This window comes from Mesocricetus auratus, unplaced genomic scaffold (assembly GCF_017639785.1).
Source record: "Mesocricetus auratus isolate SY011 unplaced genomic scaffold, BCM_Maur_2.0 Super-Scaffold_100007, whole genome shotgun sequence".
Taxonomy (NCBI): Eukaryota; Metazoa; Chordata; class Mammalia; order Rodentia; family Cricetidae; genus Mesocricetus; species Mesocricetus auratus.
The window spans coordinates 42,198,185-42,217,211 of record NW_024429191.1 but is presented as its reverse complement, the minus strand read 5'-3'; the positions used below and the strand labels follow the sequence as shown (position 1 = coordinate 42,217,211).

Below are 19,027 nucleotides of genomic sequence, written 5' to 3'. Positions count from 1 at the left end.
GAGAAGATGTGTTCATCTTAGTGAATGACCGTTGTGTGAGTCACAGCCAGAACTGGATAGTGTGTCTTGCATCAGGATGATGGAAAGTGGCCATGATAGCTAAGTGGGCATTGATGAAGGGCAGTGCCATGAAATAAAGGAACTTGCTCTCCCACACCGCCTCTCAATACTTGGTGTTCAACATTATGTGTGCTAATTATGATGCGGTAACAAAGACAAAGGATGCACACTCCAGCTGAAACCTAGAACCATGTGGTACCCATAATTGTCTACTCATTCGTATTGCTGTTTGTTTTTGAAGCATTACTAGATGTCATTAATAAGGCACAATTATAGCCTTGTAAATAATGTTGAATGGTTTGTCCATTCAGCTGAATATTTAGCAGTTCTTAGATAAAAATGTGATTAATCTCTTTCCCGTGTGTGTGTGTGTGTGTGTGTGTGCGCGCGTGCGTGTGCGTGTGTGCGTGTGCATGTGTGCGTGTGCTACACACATTGGTTTTTATTATGTGTTTTGTTGACTTTGGATTCACCCATTAGGCTAGGCTATCTGACCAGAGAACCCAGAGATCTGTGTGTCTCACCTTCTTCAGTGCTGAAATTACAGGAATCCACCAAGTCCAGCTTCCCTACATGAGTCCTTGGGATCAAACTCAGATCTCCATGTGTATGGAGTGAGCACTTTATGGACTGAGTGATCCGCCCCCACCCCCATCCCATTTAGCAGATTCTCAAAACTTCTTAAAGAGATGGACACTAAGGCTTAGTGCTGAGAATTTTACTTCCTTTCTGTATTTTTTCTGTATTTGGTTATTTTCTCTAAATAGTAGAGAAAGAGGTAGCTGATTTGGCAGGGGGTGGGGTGGAGTGTGTAATGCAGTACTGTGTGACAGCACCTGAATTATGTCACAGAACTTGAAAACATCCTGGAGTTTGTATCAGGGACCATTCATGCCTCTGAGCTCAACATGCTCTTGTTCTCCCTCTGGGTGTTAAAATGGACACAGAGCATGCAGAAAGCTCCTCAGCAGGTGCTGGCCAACACGACCTGTAGGGTTTGCTTCTGTTCTGTATTCTGAGATCATAGGTTCAGATGGTAGGTTTTTGACATGCTCAGACTATTACCACAGTTTTGCATTTTCTTTGAATGTTTTCAAGATTTTAAAAACATCTGTAATCATCTGGAATTCATGTTCAAATACAATATTAAATGCAATCAGGTTTATATGTTTTCCTAATATCCAATTCTGAACCAACCCATCTTCCCCTTGCTGTTGGGAAACAATTTATTGGCTCTGCACACATATGTAAGCTGTTTGGGGGGCTCCCATTTCACTGCTCAACATACCCATCCCAGTTTTAATTGCCAGTGTTAAAACATACTGGAATAACCACATAAGCATGACCCCAAGTTCTCTTGGAAAGAGAATAGAAGATTTCTTATCTTAGCTTTAACAGTGTCACCAAGTATTTCATCTGTAACCAGAACAATGATTCCTACAATATACTTAATTTCTAAGTCTGTGTTTATAAGGACAGGATTTCTCCTTGTTGAAGCAACTTCCACAGATCTGTGTTTTCTGGCTGTTCCTTTTCTTTCACAGCCCATCACTCCATCACCCACACAACAGTCTCCCCCCTCCCTGGAGTTCTGCTATCTGGTTGCTCTATACTATCCAGAGAAAACAATTAGGCATTATCAGGGACCCTCTTCGTGTCTTTCTTGTCTGCTTCTGATTTTCAACTTCCTCTGACCCTTGCAGAATGTGATACCTTGTCCCTGCACTGCCTGGACCCACCCTGCCCCTCCTTGCGCTATTGCCTTGGACCTTGGATATTTTAGCTAGTGGAAGATTCTGTCTTTTGCTCTTTGCTCTTCATGAGCACATGCCTACTGTACACTCTCCCCCACTCTGGAATGTGACTGGGGAGCCCTGCACACAGGACTTAGCCTTTCTGTCTCCAAATCTTCAACACACAAGGGCGAGGTCACTTACCTGACAGCCCATGCCATCAAGAATCTTCAGAACATTTTCACAGCTGTGCCTGCTGCAAATCAACACCCTCCCAGCCTGAAATCAATCACCTACCTTCCTGGGGATTTGCAAAAACACATCCTTTCCTTTGCATTGTGAGGCCACCATTGTCCCTAGCACCCTGACTCACTGCCTTGTGTGAGCCCCTTCCTTCTTTCCACTGTAACTCCACTAGCGGATTCTTCCTTCCTATTTACTGCTCATCAAAAGCGTCTCTAGCTTTCTGATGCCCACTAGATGGGTTCAAATGTCTTACCCGAATGCCTAAGAACACTGGAATCAGCACCCAACATACATCCTACCAACTAAGACTCAGGTTAAAAGGGACTGGATTTTAATCCAGGAGGTCAGGACTTCTTAGTAGTCAGGTGGATTCAGACTCGCTATGTAGAATCCTTCTCACTAAACCCAAAGACCTAGAGGTGTCATGAGTGGGAATTCCCATGTGTGTCAAGTACTATATGTGTGTCAAGTACTATGATCCAAGGCTTGCTTGTCAAGCACAGAGCCAGAGCAGGACACATTGGACAGCAGTAGGGGTGGCACCTGTGTGTTGGTTAGTGTTTTGTCAGTTTGACACAAGCTAGAGTTACCTGGGAACGGGGACCTTGGCTGAGAAAATACACATGGTCAGATGCAAGCCTGTGGGGCATTTTCTTTATTGGTGATTGATATGGAAATGCCCAGCCCATTGTGGATAGTGCCAACCCTGGGCAGATGGCCTTGGGGTGTATAAAAAAGCAAGGTGAGCAAAGCAGGAGGATCAAGCCAGTAAGCTGCATTCTCCCATGGTCTCTGCTTCGGTTCCTGACTCCTGGTTCCTGCCTTGAGTTTCTGCCCGACTCCCCCGGTGACGGACTATAAGCTGTAAGATACGCTTTTGGTCACAGTATTTTGTTGAAGCAAGAGAAAACAACTAGGCCATCCAGAATGTGAACAAGACTCTTCCCTTGCTCTCTTGAAGGGCAACACAAGGGCTCTGTTTTCTTCTTGGCTCACAGGTGTCTTCAAAGTATTTCTTCGTTTCTGATAATATTTCATTGGTGAATCAATGGAATTATTTGACTTCTTGGATCATCCAAATATTTACTATATTTACTTGATATTCTATAAAACACCCACAAATAAAGCATTGTATGAGTCCTATTCATTGTACACAGAAAAGATCACCAGGAAGCAGTGGGTCATGTAAAAGCTGCCCATTTGGGCTCTAGGACCTTGAACAACTGCTCAGCTTAGCTGAGCTTTGCTACCTTGAACTTCCACATGGAACCTGATGTGTTCAATAGCGATTCATGGCCGTGGCCACCATTCTAGACAGAGAAGATACAGAACATGGGTAATGATGCAGAAAACTGATGGAGAGTGCAAGAGAACAAAACACTGCAAGAAGGGCTCTGCCGCGGCCAATGACATCATCGAACAGTGTTTATGGGAAATGCGCAGAACAGAAGCCTCACGGACAGTAGAGATGCGACTTAAGTAAGTGGAGGAGACAGCCAAGCTCCTCTGGGATATGCTCCAGTGTGCCGGTGAAATTAGATTAGTGGGATGCAGACAAATAGCTGAAGCATCTCACTGCAGCCAATTCGGTCCATGGACCATAAGAAGGAAGAGGGGAAATTTACCACGAAAAAAAATAGCCCTTTTTGATGCGGGAGCCTCTAATGTTAAAAGATAGGAAGCAATTCCAAAAGATATCTTGGGGCTTAAGATTAATGGGCGGCTTTCAGATCTCTATGCTGAAAAGGCAAAATGGAGGGAGTGGTATTTAGCTCAGAGGATAAGAAGTATGTAAGACAATACAGTTTATCCCAACCAAGATACTTTATTAAATGAATATCCCTCCCTCCCCCAACTTTCCAGTGTCCTCTTCTAGATATTTCCATTGTGTTATTTTTGATAAGACCTTTGACTGGATTGGTAGTCACACTCCAGGTGGCCTTTAAGGAGTTTAAATTTATGTCAAGATCAAATTCCTATGTCCAGTACTAGCTATAATTGTGGAGGAGTATACAAAAAAATGGGTCTCTTTGCTCAAAAACCACTAGACATTTAGATTGTGACAATAGAGAATTAAATCAAGCATGTTGTTTGTGAGCACAGGGCCCTGCTCACCTGCATAGGGCATAGTGATATAAATGTTGTATCTTTTAAAATTCCCACTACCTAAACACCCTCAGGGGCTGTCCATGTTGCATTTTGAATTGGTACATTTCAGATAACCATTAAAGTGACAACTTCAAAACAGCATCCCAGGATTCTGTCTCTTATACATCCTCATAAATAGCTTAGTTCTTTGCAACTCTGTCTAACTAATGTCCGTGTGCTCTGACTGTAAGCTCCAAGAGAGCAAGGTTCATTCTACCATGCTGGTGTTGTCTCTGGGACCTAATGCTGCTCTAGCATATAAAGCAGAGTCAATAAAAATGAATTTACTGGGAGAAAATTAATGGATGAAATACAGTTTTCCATACATCACATCCTCAGAGAATTAGCTAGTGTCAGCAATAGGGGAGCACATCATAATTCCTCGTGCAAGTTCAGTTCCACCAATGACATCTGATTCCACCATCCAGGGAGACGATACCTATGGGTCTCAGTGTAATGATCTCCTTTGTCCACTGGATGTGACAAGCCTGTGAATGCTTGGGGATCTTTACTGATTACTAACATATTTCTCAATGTCCTATTGGCTTTTAATCGCTGCTTAAGGACATAGGGTCAACTCTAAAAATGTCATAAAAATTAGCTTTCAAATCTCTTGCTTTCTTCCCTCCTGTGTGTGTATATATAGATGTAGATGTGTACCTGACCCAAAAATGCTTGTGGCAGTCAAAGGAAAACTTAGGAGTTGGTTTGTCTCTTTCCTCCGGTGTAGGCCTTGGGATTGAACTCATTGGGATTGGGTCATTAGGCTTGGTGTCAAGCACCTTTACTCTCAGAGACATCTCATTGTTGTCAGAATAGACTTCACAGTAAGAATGTCTCACCAATTCATAATAGTGATTAACTGAGGAAGAAGATTCTAGGGTAGGGTAAGAATGAGAAGAGAATTTAGCCTCTACTGCAAATTTCTTACATGTTTATACTTTATTCTTATTTTATTTTGTATTTATCTTTATTCAGTTAAAAATTTTGTAAATTTACTTCCATCATTATTATAAGAATGTTCTAGAAAATTAGAAGCACGTAAGAGCGAAGTGAAAAACACCCTCCTAGCACACTGCCTCCTAAGATAAACCTTTAAACTTGGTGGGGCACTGTCTTCTAGCCTACTTCCTTTAATTTTGTAGTCCCTAAAATTCACTGAACATGAAAGTTAATATGAATTTCACCTAAGACCATTGCAAAAGACATTTTTTCCTTATTAAAAATGTTCATTGAGATAATTTTACATTTACATTTATTCTGTTGTCTAATTTGACTAATTATTTTTATGAGACAACATAGTTCTATGCAACTTGAAGTAATACTAAAATGCAAGGTATCAGTTACTTCATTCATTCATTCTCTTGACCATTAAGTTTAAAACTCAAACTATTTGAAACTAAGGCCTCCAAAATCAAATGTACCCAGATATGTTTAACATGTAAGATGTACAGAAATATATACTTAAAAATTTTTAACACATTTAACTGTTAAAAGTAAACATCTGGCTGAGTGATGTTGGTCATGAACTCACCCTCCTGAACTTGTCACCACTGGGCCTTGTGGACTAGTGTAACTAACCACCACTGGTTGGTTTGATGATGAGGTACATGTTTTGCTCTTTCACTGTCAGAGTCTGCTGTCCAAGCATCTGTCAGATGGTTATTCATGCCCAGTTACCCAGTCCGCACAGATGCATCTGCACAATCACAGAAAGATACCTTTGCCTTCAGCATCAGGCATTGGCTTGTGATTTGCACAGAGTCCTTCAACCACCATGCCTGGCCCTTGCACTCTACTGCCCCCTCGACATTTGCATCATAGAGTGTCAAGCTTCTTTCTTCTCTACAGATAGAATTAAACTACTATCAAGTCATTCCTGTTGATGTAAATGTGTGTGTATGGTGCTGCAAGTTAGGTCACATTTCTTGAATTCCAAGAACCATGTATGTTAAAAGTTATTTTTATAAGTTCAGTTTGCCTCAGTGCTCCAACTCCCTGTTATCTAGTGAACTACTCTAGTAGTATATTGAATTAAGACTACACCATATTACCTTTCCCAATGGGTACATTCTTGCATTTCTGGCCCAATTTGGCCATGAGTGCTACAATTTGAAGTGTGGATATAACAAACCTAAGAAGCAGATATAAACTGTCTTCCTCTACCCCACTGTTGTGCTTAAGTTGCTTTGTAAAATAAGTCTCTAAAATGATCATAGCAGTAGTTCAGTCTTGCCCTCCCACCTCCCCTTGAGTCCCCTGGCACTACTAGAGCTTAAATAACTTCGACAGCAGGATACAGATGTCCCAGCTACACAACAACACATTCCTGCATGGCAGTAATTGGCCAAGGCCAAATAACTGCAACCTCTTTCAGTGTGGGCAGACACTTCTGTTTATTCTAAGCCTGCTTGTCTGCTCCCCGACCCTCTCTAATGCTCCCCTGGCTCAGAAGTTGGTTTTCATCTGCTGTTATTTTTTCATGATTGATTGTTTTCAGTACAGTAGGCTATATTTTGGGAGTTAAATAATTGTGCTTAATGTCTCCTGGTTAGGCTGGTAGGTATTCTGAGTTTTCAGTTCCAGCTCTCCAGCCTTGGGGAGTCTTGACAGTCAAGTACATTAAATTGTTTGGGCTCTCAGACTGCAAAACATCCATACTCCTGGGGTGGGTACTCTGTGCTTTGATGGTCTTAACTTGTACTATGCCCTTACTAAGTGCAAAGGTTCAGTCTTAGTCCACTATTGCAAAGGCTAGAATGGGCAAAGACTCAATTGTTTAGTCACCACTACAGCCCAAATCTGGGGAAGTAGAGTTTAAAATTCATAGTGTAAAATGATAATTCACCCTTCACTACCTACATTCAGCTATGGTTTTGTTTGTTTGTATTTGTGACTGCTGTATTAGTCAGAATAGGTTAGGTTCAGGTGCAGTAACAAATAGCTCAAAAGAGTCAGATGCTTAAAAATGCAGAAATGTTGCCTACTTGTGTTACACAAACACAGAGGATCAACTGGTAAAGTCAGCTTACTGTGGTTACTCAAGACATATCTCAAAGGTTCCTGTTCCCATTCCAAAAGGAATAGAATTTTGGAGGATCTAATGCTGGCAAATGAATATCCAATTCATATCTACTTACCTATAAGGCAACAGGAAGATGGAATGTTGAGAATAACTTGATATGGAGTAAAAATGACTGCCACAATTGGTCCACGTTGGCAAAGTTTAATATGTCCTCAGTTCTTTTCCTAGTAAGTGTTGACATGTGGCCACCTCATTTCTACATTGTAAAAAGTAGGCATTCTTAGCTAAAAGTCGTTTTATATTTTACAGATATGGCCCACATCCTGTGCTTGTGAGCTCTTCATCCGTGGAATCAATCAACCATGGACTGAAAATGCTTTAAAAACTGCAGGTACACTAAACATACTTTCCTGTCCTTATTCCCTAAACAATGCAGCACAGCAGCTGTTTACACAGTCATTACAATGTACTGGGCATTGTACCTCTCTAGAGATGATAATATGTGGAAAGATGTACATAGGTTATGTGTAAATGTGATGTAACTTCAGAAAATTGAACTGAGCATCCAGAAACTGGTAACTGCAGAAAGCCCTCGAACCAGTCTCTACAAATACCAAGGTATCTATCTTGCCTGATTCATGCTCCAATGCTTTCCTATAGAAGCCCAGTCAGTTATCTTTTATTAAAACGCCCCTATGTTAAGGAGACCGTAAAACTATCAAATCACCATCTTCAGTGTAGCTCAGTGGCACAAGCCAAGTGAGTGACTTTTTCTGTCTTCTCTTCCGAGGACCAGGAACAACATTGCTCCTACCAGTAATTTCTTTATAGAGTGTAAACACCCATTGGTGGCACATGAAAGGAGATGCAGTGTGCTGTTTCCTGCTTGACTAGCATGTCTCCCTCTATGGCTTCCTTTCTGAACAATATTGTAATTTCTTATTTAACCACTGCATTAACTCATAGAAGTTTATATGTTCTCTTTCCAAAAAAAAGAAAGAAAGAAAAAAAACAAGTCCAAATCCCTCATGATCTGTTGGCTAAGTCCAGGCTTGTGGTATGCGTCCCCTTTGACGATTCCAGGAGGATGGTATAACTTGAACACCCCAATCACTTTTTAAAGTTTCTGAAAAGTTGTTGTATTGCATCATAGAGTCTCAGAGGCTTCAAATGTTTCAGATTGCGTTAGTTAGATTTTATTCATTAGGTTGCAATTGGGAGAGGCTTGAATTTGGAACTGAGTTAATTAGGGAGAGGGTAATAGTGTGAAGTTTAACATCAACACTAGGCACAACAAAAGTCATAGTTGATTCTTTAACATTACATGGTATCAGGTGAGGTGTTAAAAGATGACACAGATCTCAAATGACTTGACTCAAGCTGAGAACTCACCTGGGGCTGCTGGCCACAGATGGGATGTCCTCCATGTGAGCTTCTCTATGGGGCCAAAGAAAGGAAGATTGCCATATCACAGTGATCTGGGATTTCTCAAGTGTTAGTAAGTTTCCAATGGTACAGAATCAGAGGTTCCCAGGCTTTCTCAAGGCTCAGGTCCAGATTCAGCAAAGACTTACTTCTGTTGCCTTGTGGACCAGGTGTTCAGAGTCAGTTCTTCATCGAGGTAGGGGGACTTTACAAGGACACAAAAGCTTGACCAACATCTCCAACCCTCAACTTAGGGATCAGAGAAGCTTGCCCACTCCACCCAGCTGTAAAGATCCACACTTTAATCTCTCACAGTGTCAAGTATGAGATGCTGTAACTTCTCACAGCATCATCTGTGAAATGCTGTAATCTCTCACAACGGCATGTATGAGATACACTTGGGTCTTGAAAGATAAGCCTCTCTCCTCTTCTCTTGAGTTTGAGATTCTGTCTTTGGGATGTGCTGGGGAATGAGGACAACTGACTAGTAATGACTACACAGATAGTCCTCGAAAACAGAGACTTTTAACATTATGAAGTATGTAGGCTTCTCTCGAGAGCAGGTTCTCATGCAAGCAAGGTCTCATTTTGTGGAAGTCCGAAAGATGCCCTATGTCCGAGTGACCACAAGGCTAAGATGTCATGAAAACTTTCAATCCTAGTACAAAGATATGTCACTGCAAAGTTGGCCTTCACATTACTGGGAGGAGAAATGGTTGAAAATGGGTTTCCTTGAGGTTCTTTGTCCACACACACACACACACACACACACACACACACACACACACACACACACAGGTGGAGGGGTAGGGGAGGATTTTCTGGGACTAGTGGTGAAGTGCTATTGGTTCCTACCAGGCTCCTTTCCACTAGCCCATGATGCCAGCTGCATTGATTTTTTATTTATGATAATGTAGTTAAAGGACTTTTTCCTAAAAGGAAAAAGTGGGAGGCAGGAAGAGTCTCCTGTTAGCTCCTAGCAAACTCAACAGCAAGGTCCCAGGGGATGGACCATCCATCCCATAACAGAATCCTCTGCAGTTAGTAAATAAGGACCTGAACAGAGGAAGAATTCTGAGCCATTTGGAGAAGAAGGTAACAGTATGGACACTACACCCCTAGGGACCCCCTGCAGATGGCACTCTCATTTGGACCTCTAGATTCATAAGGGTCTGAGTTCACACATGACCTCAAGATCTTTCCCAGTTCAACACCCCACATTATCATTGCTGATGGGCCATGGCTGATCCCCAAAGTGAAGTCAATTTGCTGTGTCTGGTGATGAGCTTGAGCAGTATCTCTCTTCCCCATGAGTGAGTGAAAAATTGTCAGGTTAGGTTTCTGAATTCACCATCAGCATTAGGCAGGAGTGGCTAGTGGGAGGCGATGGGAGGCGGTGGGAGGCAGTGGTACATGCATGCCCTGCTAGGAACCAGTAAGGGCTGAGGTTAGGAGAGGGGGCTGGAAGAATAGAATCACGAGACAAACAGCAGTTCCACTGCTCTAGATGAGCCTGTACACACAGCGAAGGAGTCCATCCCTGCTCTCAACACACACACACACACACACACACACACACACACACACACACACTACCTGCTCTCAACACACACACAATACCTGCTCTCAACACACACACAATACCTGCTCTCAACACACACACACACACACACACACACACACACACACACACACATGCCACTTAAAATCAGTCCCCACTGTTCACCTATTTATAGAATGAACTCAGGAGGCAGAAGTGCCAGGTGAGAGGTGTCCATAACAACATTCTCCAGGGACATAAGTGGAAATTACTAAAATTATAGGCAGCTTGGCTATTTAGGGGCAGTTACAGACATTCTAAATTTGAATGATGCCCGGGTTAGTGGATGCCTTTGGCAGCCCAATGACCCTCCCAGAGTCACACCATCTTAAAGACAGTTTAAACAGATAAAGCCAAGCCAGGCCATGTGATGTATACACCCTAGCCCCGAGATTCCTAAACATAAGAGTACACTGTGAGTCTAGGCTGCTTGTAGACTTCAGCACTGTGGTAGCTATGATCATGAAGTAGCTATCATGCTTCAGACTAAAAACCAAATGTTTATTTACAGAAGTTAGCCTTGCCCACAGTTTACCAAAATAAGAAAAGTAGGCCTTTTCTGTCTGAACTACATTTTTTCTTCCCGTCCCATTCTCGTAATGCCAGGAATATAGACCTAAGTAAAAGAATGGTGTAAGTATGCAGTCTTCAAATTTTAAAAAATATCATGGAAAAAGAAAGATTTCCCACAAACTTATAACAACTAAGAGACATATAAGTTTAAGTTAGTAAATAGGAGAGTTGTAAAACTCAGAAAACTGGCATTTTGTTTAGCTCTCACCGTGTGATGATTTAGTGGCACTGAGATATCTGGTCCCATCAGAAGTAAAGGGAACAAAACCAAACCTATAATTTGATTCTAAAATGATATTTTCCACAAATAGGCAGTGCACAGCTTATCATGCATACATCAACCCTTCTGGCATTTGAAAATGTTTTGCAAAATTGACTACCAAATATTCTAAGGGGAGATTGTGAAGTGAGACCGAGAGCACAGGAGGGCAGGACACGAGTTGTGGAGTTAATGGGCAGAGTGGAAGCAGGGTGTGCACTTGGAGATAGAGGCAGCGAGAGAAAGAGGAGAAAGTGAGAAATGAGAAACGCCTCTCTCTGCGGTAGCCTCCCATTCCAGAGAGTGGCAATGCTGAGGAATGCCCAACAGTTCACGGCCAAGAGGGAAAAGATACAGGATGAGGGTGGCATTTGACAGCCATTTTCAAAATTGCACCCCCATGGTCCAAGGCTCTCCAGGGCACTCCACAGCTTCACATCCTAAGGGTCCCACCATGCCCCATCTGCGTTGCCTTGAGGACAAAGACAAACACATAGATCTTTAGGGAACATTCAACATTGACTACAACATTATGACTCGTGATCTAGTCACTTCAAGAATAAAACGGTCGCCATTGTCAGTTCATTCATATTACATACGCAACGATGAGAACCATTCAAACCCTATTTACCTTCTCTAGTAGATTGACTACATTTCCTTATTTCCTTTGCATAATCTAGAAACCCAGTACACAGAAAATTAAGGGTTTGACACAAATGAAAGGCCACCCAAGACAAGGGTGTGATGTGTTTAACACAATCCTTTAATAGTGACTACATTAACACTCATTTAGATGCTGGAGTAGTGCTTTGCTTCTACCATTTTTTAGAAGTTAGAAAACCACACTTCCGGGGGCCTAACAGAAGCCAACCAGCCGGAGGGTGTTGGGGTAGCTTTTGCGCATGCTCATGCATTTTTCCTGGTCAATGTACAGGGTGTTGGCTTTCACAGCCAACTCGTGCTCCAGGGTGGCTTTGCAATGGACCAAGGACTGCAGGGTGTCCTCTGAATCCCTCAGGCGCTGCTGTAGAGTCTGGATGGTGTCGTCCACTTCATAGACCTCGTTAACAAGGCTACAGGAGGGAAAGCATGGTCAGCTAGGCGAGCACACTCCTGCAGCCTGTCCTCAGCTGCATTAAAGGCTTGTGCACTGGAGAGGTATCTAGTACAGCAACCCTGTGAGAAGCACTTAAGATAGCAAGGGAATCAGCATCTATGCACGATTCTGGTATCATGCCAGGATCGCCCCCATTGCGTATATCCTGTAGCCCATAACCCAAATAACAAGCTAAAGGTATTCCTGAGTTAAAATACACACACACATGAACCCCTCTGTACTCTAACATACATATTCACATGCACGCACATAAATGTATGCCAACTACAATATTCTAAAAGAAAAAAATTATATAAACACAGATAATTTTATAAAAAGCCAATATGGGGGAGGGGAACCTTCAAAACTTATCTGGCACTTTTTACCTTTTACTTTAGTCTTGAATATTACTTTTAGTATTTAGAATTCTGCCCAACTTGTTACCATATCTCAGTAGGGGGCATTTTCCAAATTACAATGTGGAGACATCAAGGCCCTAGGATCTAAAGTCAGCATATTGTAATTTTCCAAACCTTAATGCAACATGAATATGATGGGTGTGACTGCATTACAGTTGTAAACTGTGACCCTGAAACTGTAGCAAACACTCTCTCTGGTGAAAGTAGTCACAAGGACAGAAAGAAAAAATACATACTGGCTACAAAGTGGAGCAGCTCCCTCTCACTGAATCAGTCAGCAGGGTCTTGGTCTTTGTGGTCTTACATTGTTCACAGACCTTTCCTAAACACCTGTGCATCGTTTAACATCTGCCTGTCTTTTTGCTCATCATCCTGTTGAAGTACTACTACTTCTCACAGTCATTTGCATAAATAAACACAACTATTAGGCATGCTTCTGGAAATAGCTGCTGTGCAGGTTTTTTTGTTGTTTGCTTATGGAAAACATCTCCCCTAAGTAACTGTCTGCGTTCTCATTTTGTTTACAGTATGTTCGTTGTGTTATATTTTACTGTACATAGGACTTCAGTGTTTAGTGAGCCATTTTCTCTTTCCCACACCCTTGGGATTTATTCTACCATGTTTATATTTAGAAAGTTTTTTTTCTTCCCAAGAGCAATTATTCACTGGTTTGACCAACGGTATCTCAAGGATATGCCTCTGTGTCACTTGAGGGTAAAAGCAGGCATAGATTATAAAACAGGCAGTAACCATTATTGCAACTCATTAGTGACTGCTCTTCATGTACATACTGTTCTGAGTGCCACACTGGACCAACCAGCTTGCTCTTACTAAGGATGCTACCACCCAGACACCAGAAGGGTCTCCACTCTCCTATGAGCAAATGGAGACACTAGGAGCTGCCTTTAAGCCACTTTTAATTACTCTCTTCTGATTCTAGCCAGTCAAAAACATAACTCAAAGTACAGTCATCCCCCTGTATTCTTGGGCCTGCATGTGCATTCAGTAAATCAGTAAGATTTAAAAAATTCAGGAAAAAATGCATTCATGCTAAACACATACTTTATCTTCTACTTCCTAAACACTACACTGTCACAACAATTTACATTGCATAGGCATTATAAGTAAATTATCCATGAATGGAAAGTACAGAGAGGCATATGCATAGATCATATGCAAATGTTGCCTCATTTTATAGAAGTGATTTCATGTTTGTGGATTTTGATACCCAAGGGAACCCTTAGAATCATGCCCTAGGGATAGTGATGGATGTACATCAAATCCTCATTGGTGATGCAAACATGAAACTGTGTTTTCTTCAAAGTTTTGCTTGCTAGCAGATTAAAGGGGTGTGGATTTAGTTAAAATATGTATCAGAAAATTTTCTGAATAAAACAGTGCCTATGACCAAATAAGAAGCTAGGCATCCTTAGAGGAGAAAAAGATTTCACTGTGACAAAAACATCTCCAAACCACGTTGACACCAGGACGCAGCACAACTGAATATCTTCACAGGACTTTGCAACTGGAAAGGGAACATCAGAGGTTGTCAAGTCCAGGCACCTTGTTTTATCGATGAGGAAGCTGAGCCCAGAGAATTGATGAGCTGTCCTGTCCACAGACACACAGCCCACATGTGTTTATAGGCAAGGGCAGGCCATCCTGGACTGGGAAGGAAATATAGAGCCCGGGTGGCTCTACTAAGGAACGGGGTCCCATTTCCTGTCCCCACCCTCTCTATTCCTTGTAATAAACGGGCAGAAGCAGAGACCCAGAAGGGTGACCTCAGGACACAGGGCTCCTTTGAGATGACCCATGTCACTATCTCTTTTATTTGTAATCCCTGCAGACAATACACAGGATGCCTGCCCAGTTGGGCTTTAATGTCAAATAAACAAGTGATTTTTAGTGCCAAGTATTTTTTTAGTCCTGGCACAATACACAGACTGTGAGGTTGATCATCGTAAGCATATTCATGTGTAGCTCAGGGTCATTAAGCACATTTACATCATGTAGCTGTCTCCACCCTTCACCCAGATGGAGCTCATTACAGACACCCACAACTGGCTGGTCAAAATGCAGAGAATAAGGGACCAACTACTACATCCCTAACGAGTCCTCTATATTTCTGGCTCAGAAAAGGGAGAAAAATCCCAAGAGCCTTCTGCCATATTGCCAGACAGTGTCCCCTAGGCATCATAGGGAAAATGCACCCGTGAGATCTCAACAATATGATTTCTTGAATAAGACCCGCAGTTGACAACACCAGTTGACATGCCAATATAGACTGGAAAAATTCCAGTTTTACTTTCTGTACTATTTCGAATTTCTACCGTGAATATGGTAAACACTATTCTTCAGGCCAACAGTGAAAACAAAATAAAAACAACAGCAAAAAAAAATCCCACAGCTTTTACCTCTTATAACCTGAGAGAATCAGTCAGTTCATTTTGTTTTGTTTGTTGTTGTTGTTTTATTGAGACAGAGTTTCTCTGAGTAGCCCTGGTTGTTCCTGGAACTCGGTTTGTAGACCAGGTTGGCCTCAAACTCAAAGATCCACCCACCTCTGCCTCACAGGTGCTGGGATTAAACACGTGCACCAACACCAATGGTTATTGGTGGATTCTTTATCACTAGACTCAACTAACCTCAAACAGAAAGTGTTGTGGTTTTTTTTTTAATCTGAATCTTACTGAACATTCACACTCACTTTCTTGACCTTAGTCCCTGAACAGCACTATATAGCAGCTACTTATTTTAGTAGCATTTACATTGGATTATGCTAATCTACAGATGATTTCATGTATGCTGAAGGAAGTGCTCATGGCAAATACCATACCATGTAATATATATGACTTGAGCACCCATGGCTTTGGACATCTCTGAGGGGGTCCTAGAGCTAATATCCCAAAATATCATGGGTCTGCAATTAGAAGAGATTTTTTTTCTACTCTCTTTGACATTTTAGAGTGGTGACCTGAAGGGACCTGGATGACAGATGCAATACTACCACAAACATCTCCAAGTCAAATGAAGATAGTCTTACAGCTGCCCCAGGTAAGTGCCACCACAGCCAGCTCCTGAGTTCCCCCTCACATGCATACACTGGGCTGACCATGGGCTCTGAGGCTGACAGAGGTAGGCTGTGAAAGTTACAATGGCAGCACCCTGGGTCATAGAGTCCCATCTTAGGTAAAGCTAACCTTTGGGGTGCTAGACCAAAAACTTCTGACTCACTTTACCCATTCCCCCTGACCTCACGGCCCTCAGTCATAAAAACTAGCCTTCTTGTCTTCCATACAACTCCTCCTGTCACTCACCCGCATCCCCCACCCCCGACTCCTCTGCAGACCTGACTTCCGGTGCATCCTACAGACTCTGACTTCAGGGCATTACATTCCTTTGCTGTCTTTTTAGCCAGTGTAACTTTCATCTGCTCTTGAGCTCTCTAATGAATATCAACTCACAATATTAGGGGAAGACACACTTCCAGTTCTTGGGACTAGTTTGTTGCCCATTTAGTTAGGCACGTTATGTTATGCATGCCAAGGGGCCAATGCTTCTGTGGCCTTGGACACTTGGGGATGTCTTCCCTACAGACAACAGGAAGCAATGTCCTTCACCCAAAACAGTTGTTTACAACTACATCTTGCAGTCTCTCCCACGTGTCAAAATTATGCCTCGGGTGAGGATCAATTTCTACACTCTAGGTGGGTGGTTCTCAACCTATGGGGAGCGACCCCTTTGGGGCCAAACAACCCTTTCACAGGGGTCAAATATCAGATATCCTGCATATTATATATTCACATTATGGTTCATAAGAGTAGAAAAATTACAGCTACACCACAGCATGAGGAACTGTATTAAAGGGTCACAGCTTTAGGAAGGTTGAGAACCACTGCCCTAGGTGAAGAAGGCAGCCTTGGGAGTCAGGAAGCTGCATGAAGTTCTAAATCCAAAGGATGCATCAAGAGTAAGACCCAGATCCAAGACAAACAGGGCTCAGGCAGGAAGGAAATGGCAGAACCTACTTTCAACTGACCTGCATCCAGCCTGAGACAAGGAAGACACCAGTAAAGGGTGCTCTGCAGCAGGCATGGGGGGGGTCACACCTGCAATTCCAGCCCTCTCGAGGCAGACACAGAAGGATCCTGAGTTTGAGGCCAGCCTGGGATACACGGTGAACTAAAAACAAAACAACAACAAAAAATACTCAGCACTGAGGTGGAACTCCGTGGTAGAGCATGTTGGAGTTGTGTGTGCAACTCTCAGCACTCCATCTCTGCCACTGCAGAAAAAAAGGCTCACAGCAGCTCAGGGAAACATGTTAACATGTCACATCCCCTTCACCCAGAGCCCATACTGTTCTCCCTACCATTGGCACCCAACATCCGGGGGTCAGGAGTAATAAGCAAATAGTCTGAGAATGCATTTGAAATGGCACATTTTGCTATTTAGAGAAGACTGTGTTGTCTGTCTGTCTGTTTGTTTGTTTGTTTGTTTAAGATCCTAAGGTATAAAACGTCACCAGCTCCCTGGTGGCTGCTGTCGAGGGCTGGAGGTGGGATGTAGGACGGGCGCTGTTCCTCATCACCAGGACTGCCTCTCCTCTCCCCATCCTCCCTGACTTCAAAAGGAATACTGAACCCAAATGTGTCCTTAACCCCGGCAGCCAAATGCTCCTCTCTGGAAGCTTTCACCCAAGGAACTGTGAAAATAATACCTGCAAGTATCAATGTCAAAACAAAACAAGTAAGAGCTGATGAGGGCAGCCACGGAGAGTCCGCTTTCTTGCAGCTGTGAGTGCACAAAAGTTGACATCACCATCAGGCACACGTCACTTCCGCCTTCCGTAGTAGTCTTAGCTGATCTTGGAAAACTACTTTGCTGAAGGCGTTGCAGTTTGTTGTTGTTGTTTAAATTACATATTTGAAAATCATTTTTGTTTCAAATACAAATGCGTCTGCTACAAAGTTTATTTGTTTTGTCTTAGAATCAAGACTTAAGTCAGGCAGAGCCTCCTCTGGATTTCTACCAAAGACGCCAAAAGGGAACTTAGAACTACTCTTGAAGGAGCCAACTTAGAATATTTTAAATGAAAACAAAGTCTTGAGATGAAAACAGCATTTTTTTCCATTCTCCCAACCCCCTACCTGCATTTGATCTTTTTCAGTCTAGACAGCCCCAAGCTTTCAAAGTGATCAATTTTGAAGGGGGAAAGTGTTTTTCCTAAATCACAGTAGCCCTAAATACCTTTGGCGAGGCTTTCCTAACAAGAACGGAAAGCAGGTTCTGTCCTAAAGTCAAAAAACGGAAGCCGAGGAAACAGACACACCAGAGGACTGACGGGGAAGCAAGAGAAACAGTTCTGCACTCTGGCTGGGAAGGGAGGAATTCTAGAGAGTGGGGGTCGTTCCTCCGAGGGAGCTGTGAGCACCTCTCCTTGCTTGGTGACAACAGAGTCACACTGGATCACACATTTTATGTTCTGGGGAGATGGCTCGGTGGTTGAAGTGTTTGCTCTGCAAGCATGAGGAACGAAGTTTATATGGCCAGAACTCACATAAACGCCAGGTAGGTGGCATGGATGCTTGCCTATTAATTCCAATCCAGGAAGACAGAAAATGGGGGATCCTCAGAAATATAGCCAGCCATACTGGCACACTCTGGGTTTGATTGAGAGACCTTGCCTCAATGAATAAGGTAGAAGAATGACTGAGGATGGTTCCAGACACCACACCCACATGCATACACATTCACAAACAATACCCACAGGTCACACACCCCCCACACACACTTGGAAAAAAAGCTTTTATGGTTGGGGTGTAACACAACATTCCCAAAGGCCCCGGGTTCCGACCCCTTCATCCAAAACAAACAAAACTGAAACCCTGTGTTTACCTAATAGCAGTATGAAGAATTTTTCCCATCTCTGTTTTTGATGACTCTGCAGAAATGGTTTTGGACCAGGAAACTTCAGCTCAGCTTCTAATAATATTTGCATACAGAGGACTGGGGAGAAGGCTCGGCTCAGCAGGTGAAGTGTTTGGTGCATAAGCATGAAAGTTTGAGTTCTGATCCCCAGAACCACTGTAAAAGGCAGGCTGTGCACTCCTGCAACCCCAGGGCTGGGAGGTGGAGACAGGTGGATCCCTGGGGGCCACTGTCTAGACAACCAGCCCCAAATGGTCAGCTCTAGCTTTAGTGAGAAACCTCATCTCAAAAAGAAAGAAAGGAAGAAAGCAATAGGAGATATACTGCCAGCCTCTGGCCCCCACAAACATACAAGTGGGCAAATCCCTGCTTCTATGTGTGAGCAGACACCCTCACCACCAACACACATATTTGCAAAAAGCCACAACTCACCATCTAATTGGCCAGTGCCCATTCTCTGACGGCAGGAGACACATGTCAGCTGGCTACCCAGAGACTTGTCTTGCCTC

General features: G+C 42.9%; 1 protein-coding gene across 1 annotated transcript in view; it reads right to left on the bottom strand.

Moving 5' to 3' along the window:
• Window positions 1–11,811: 11,811 nt before the first annotated feature.
• The window catches only part of Tekt3 (tektin 3), a 34,042-nt gene continuing 26,826 nt past the window's right edge, over window positions 11,812–19,027 (bottom strand). Inside the window, exon 8 of the mRNA XM_040748857.1 lies at window positions 11,812–12,142. Coding sequence (XP_040604791.1) covers window positions 11,926–12,142 — 217 coding nt within the window. The 3' untranslated portion in view covers window positions 11,812–11,925. The remainder of the gene's footprint in view (window positions 12,143–19,027) is intronic.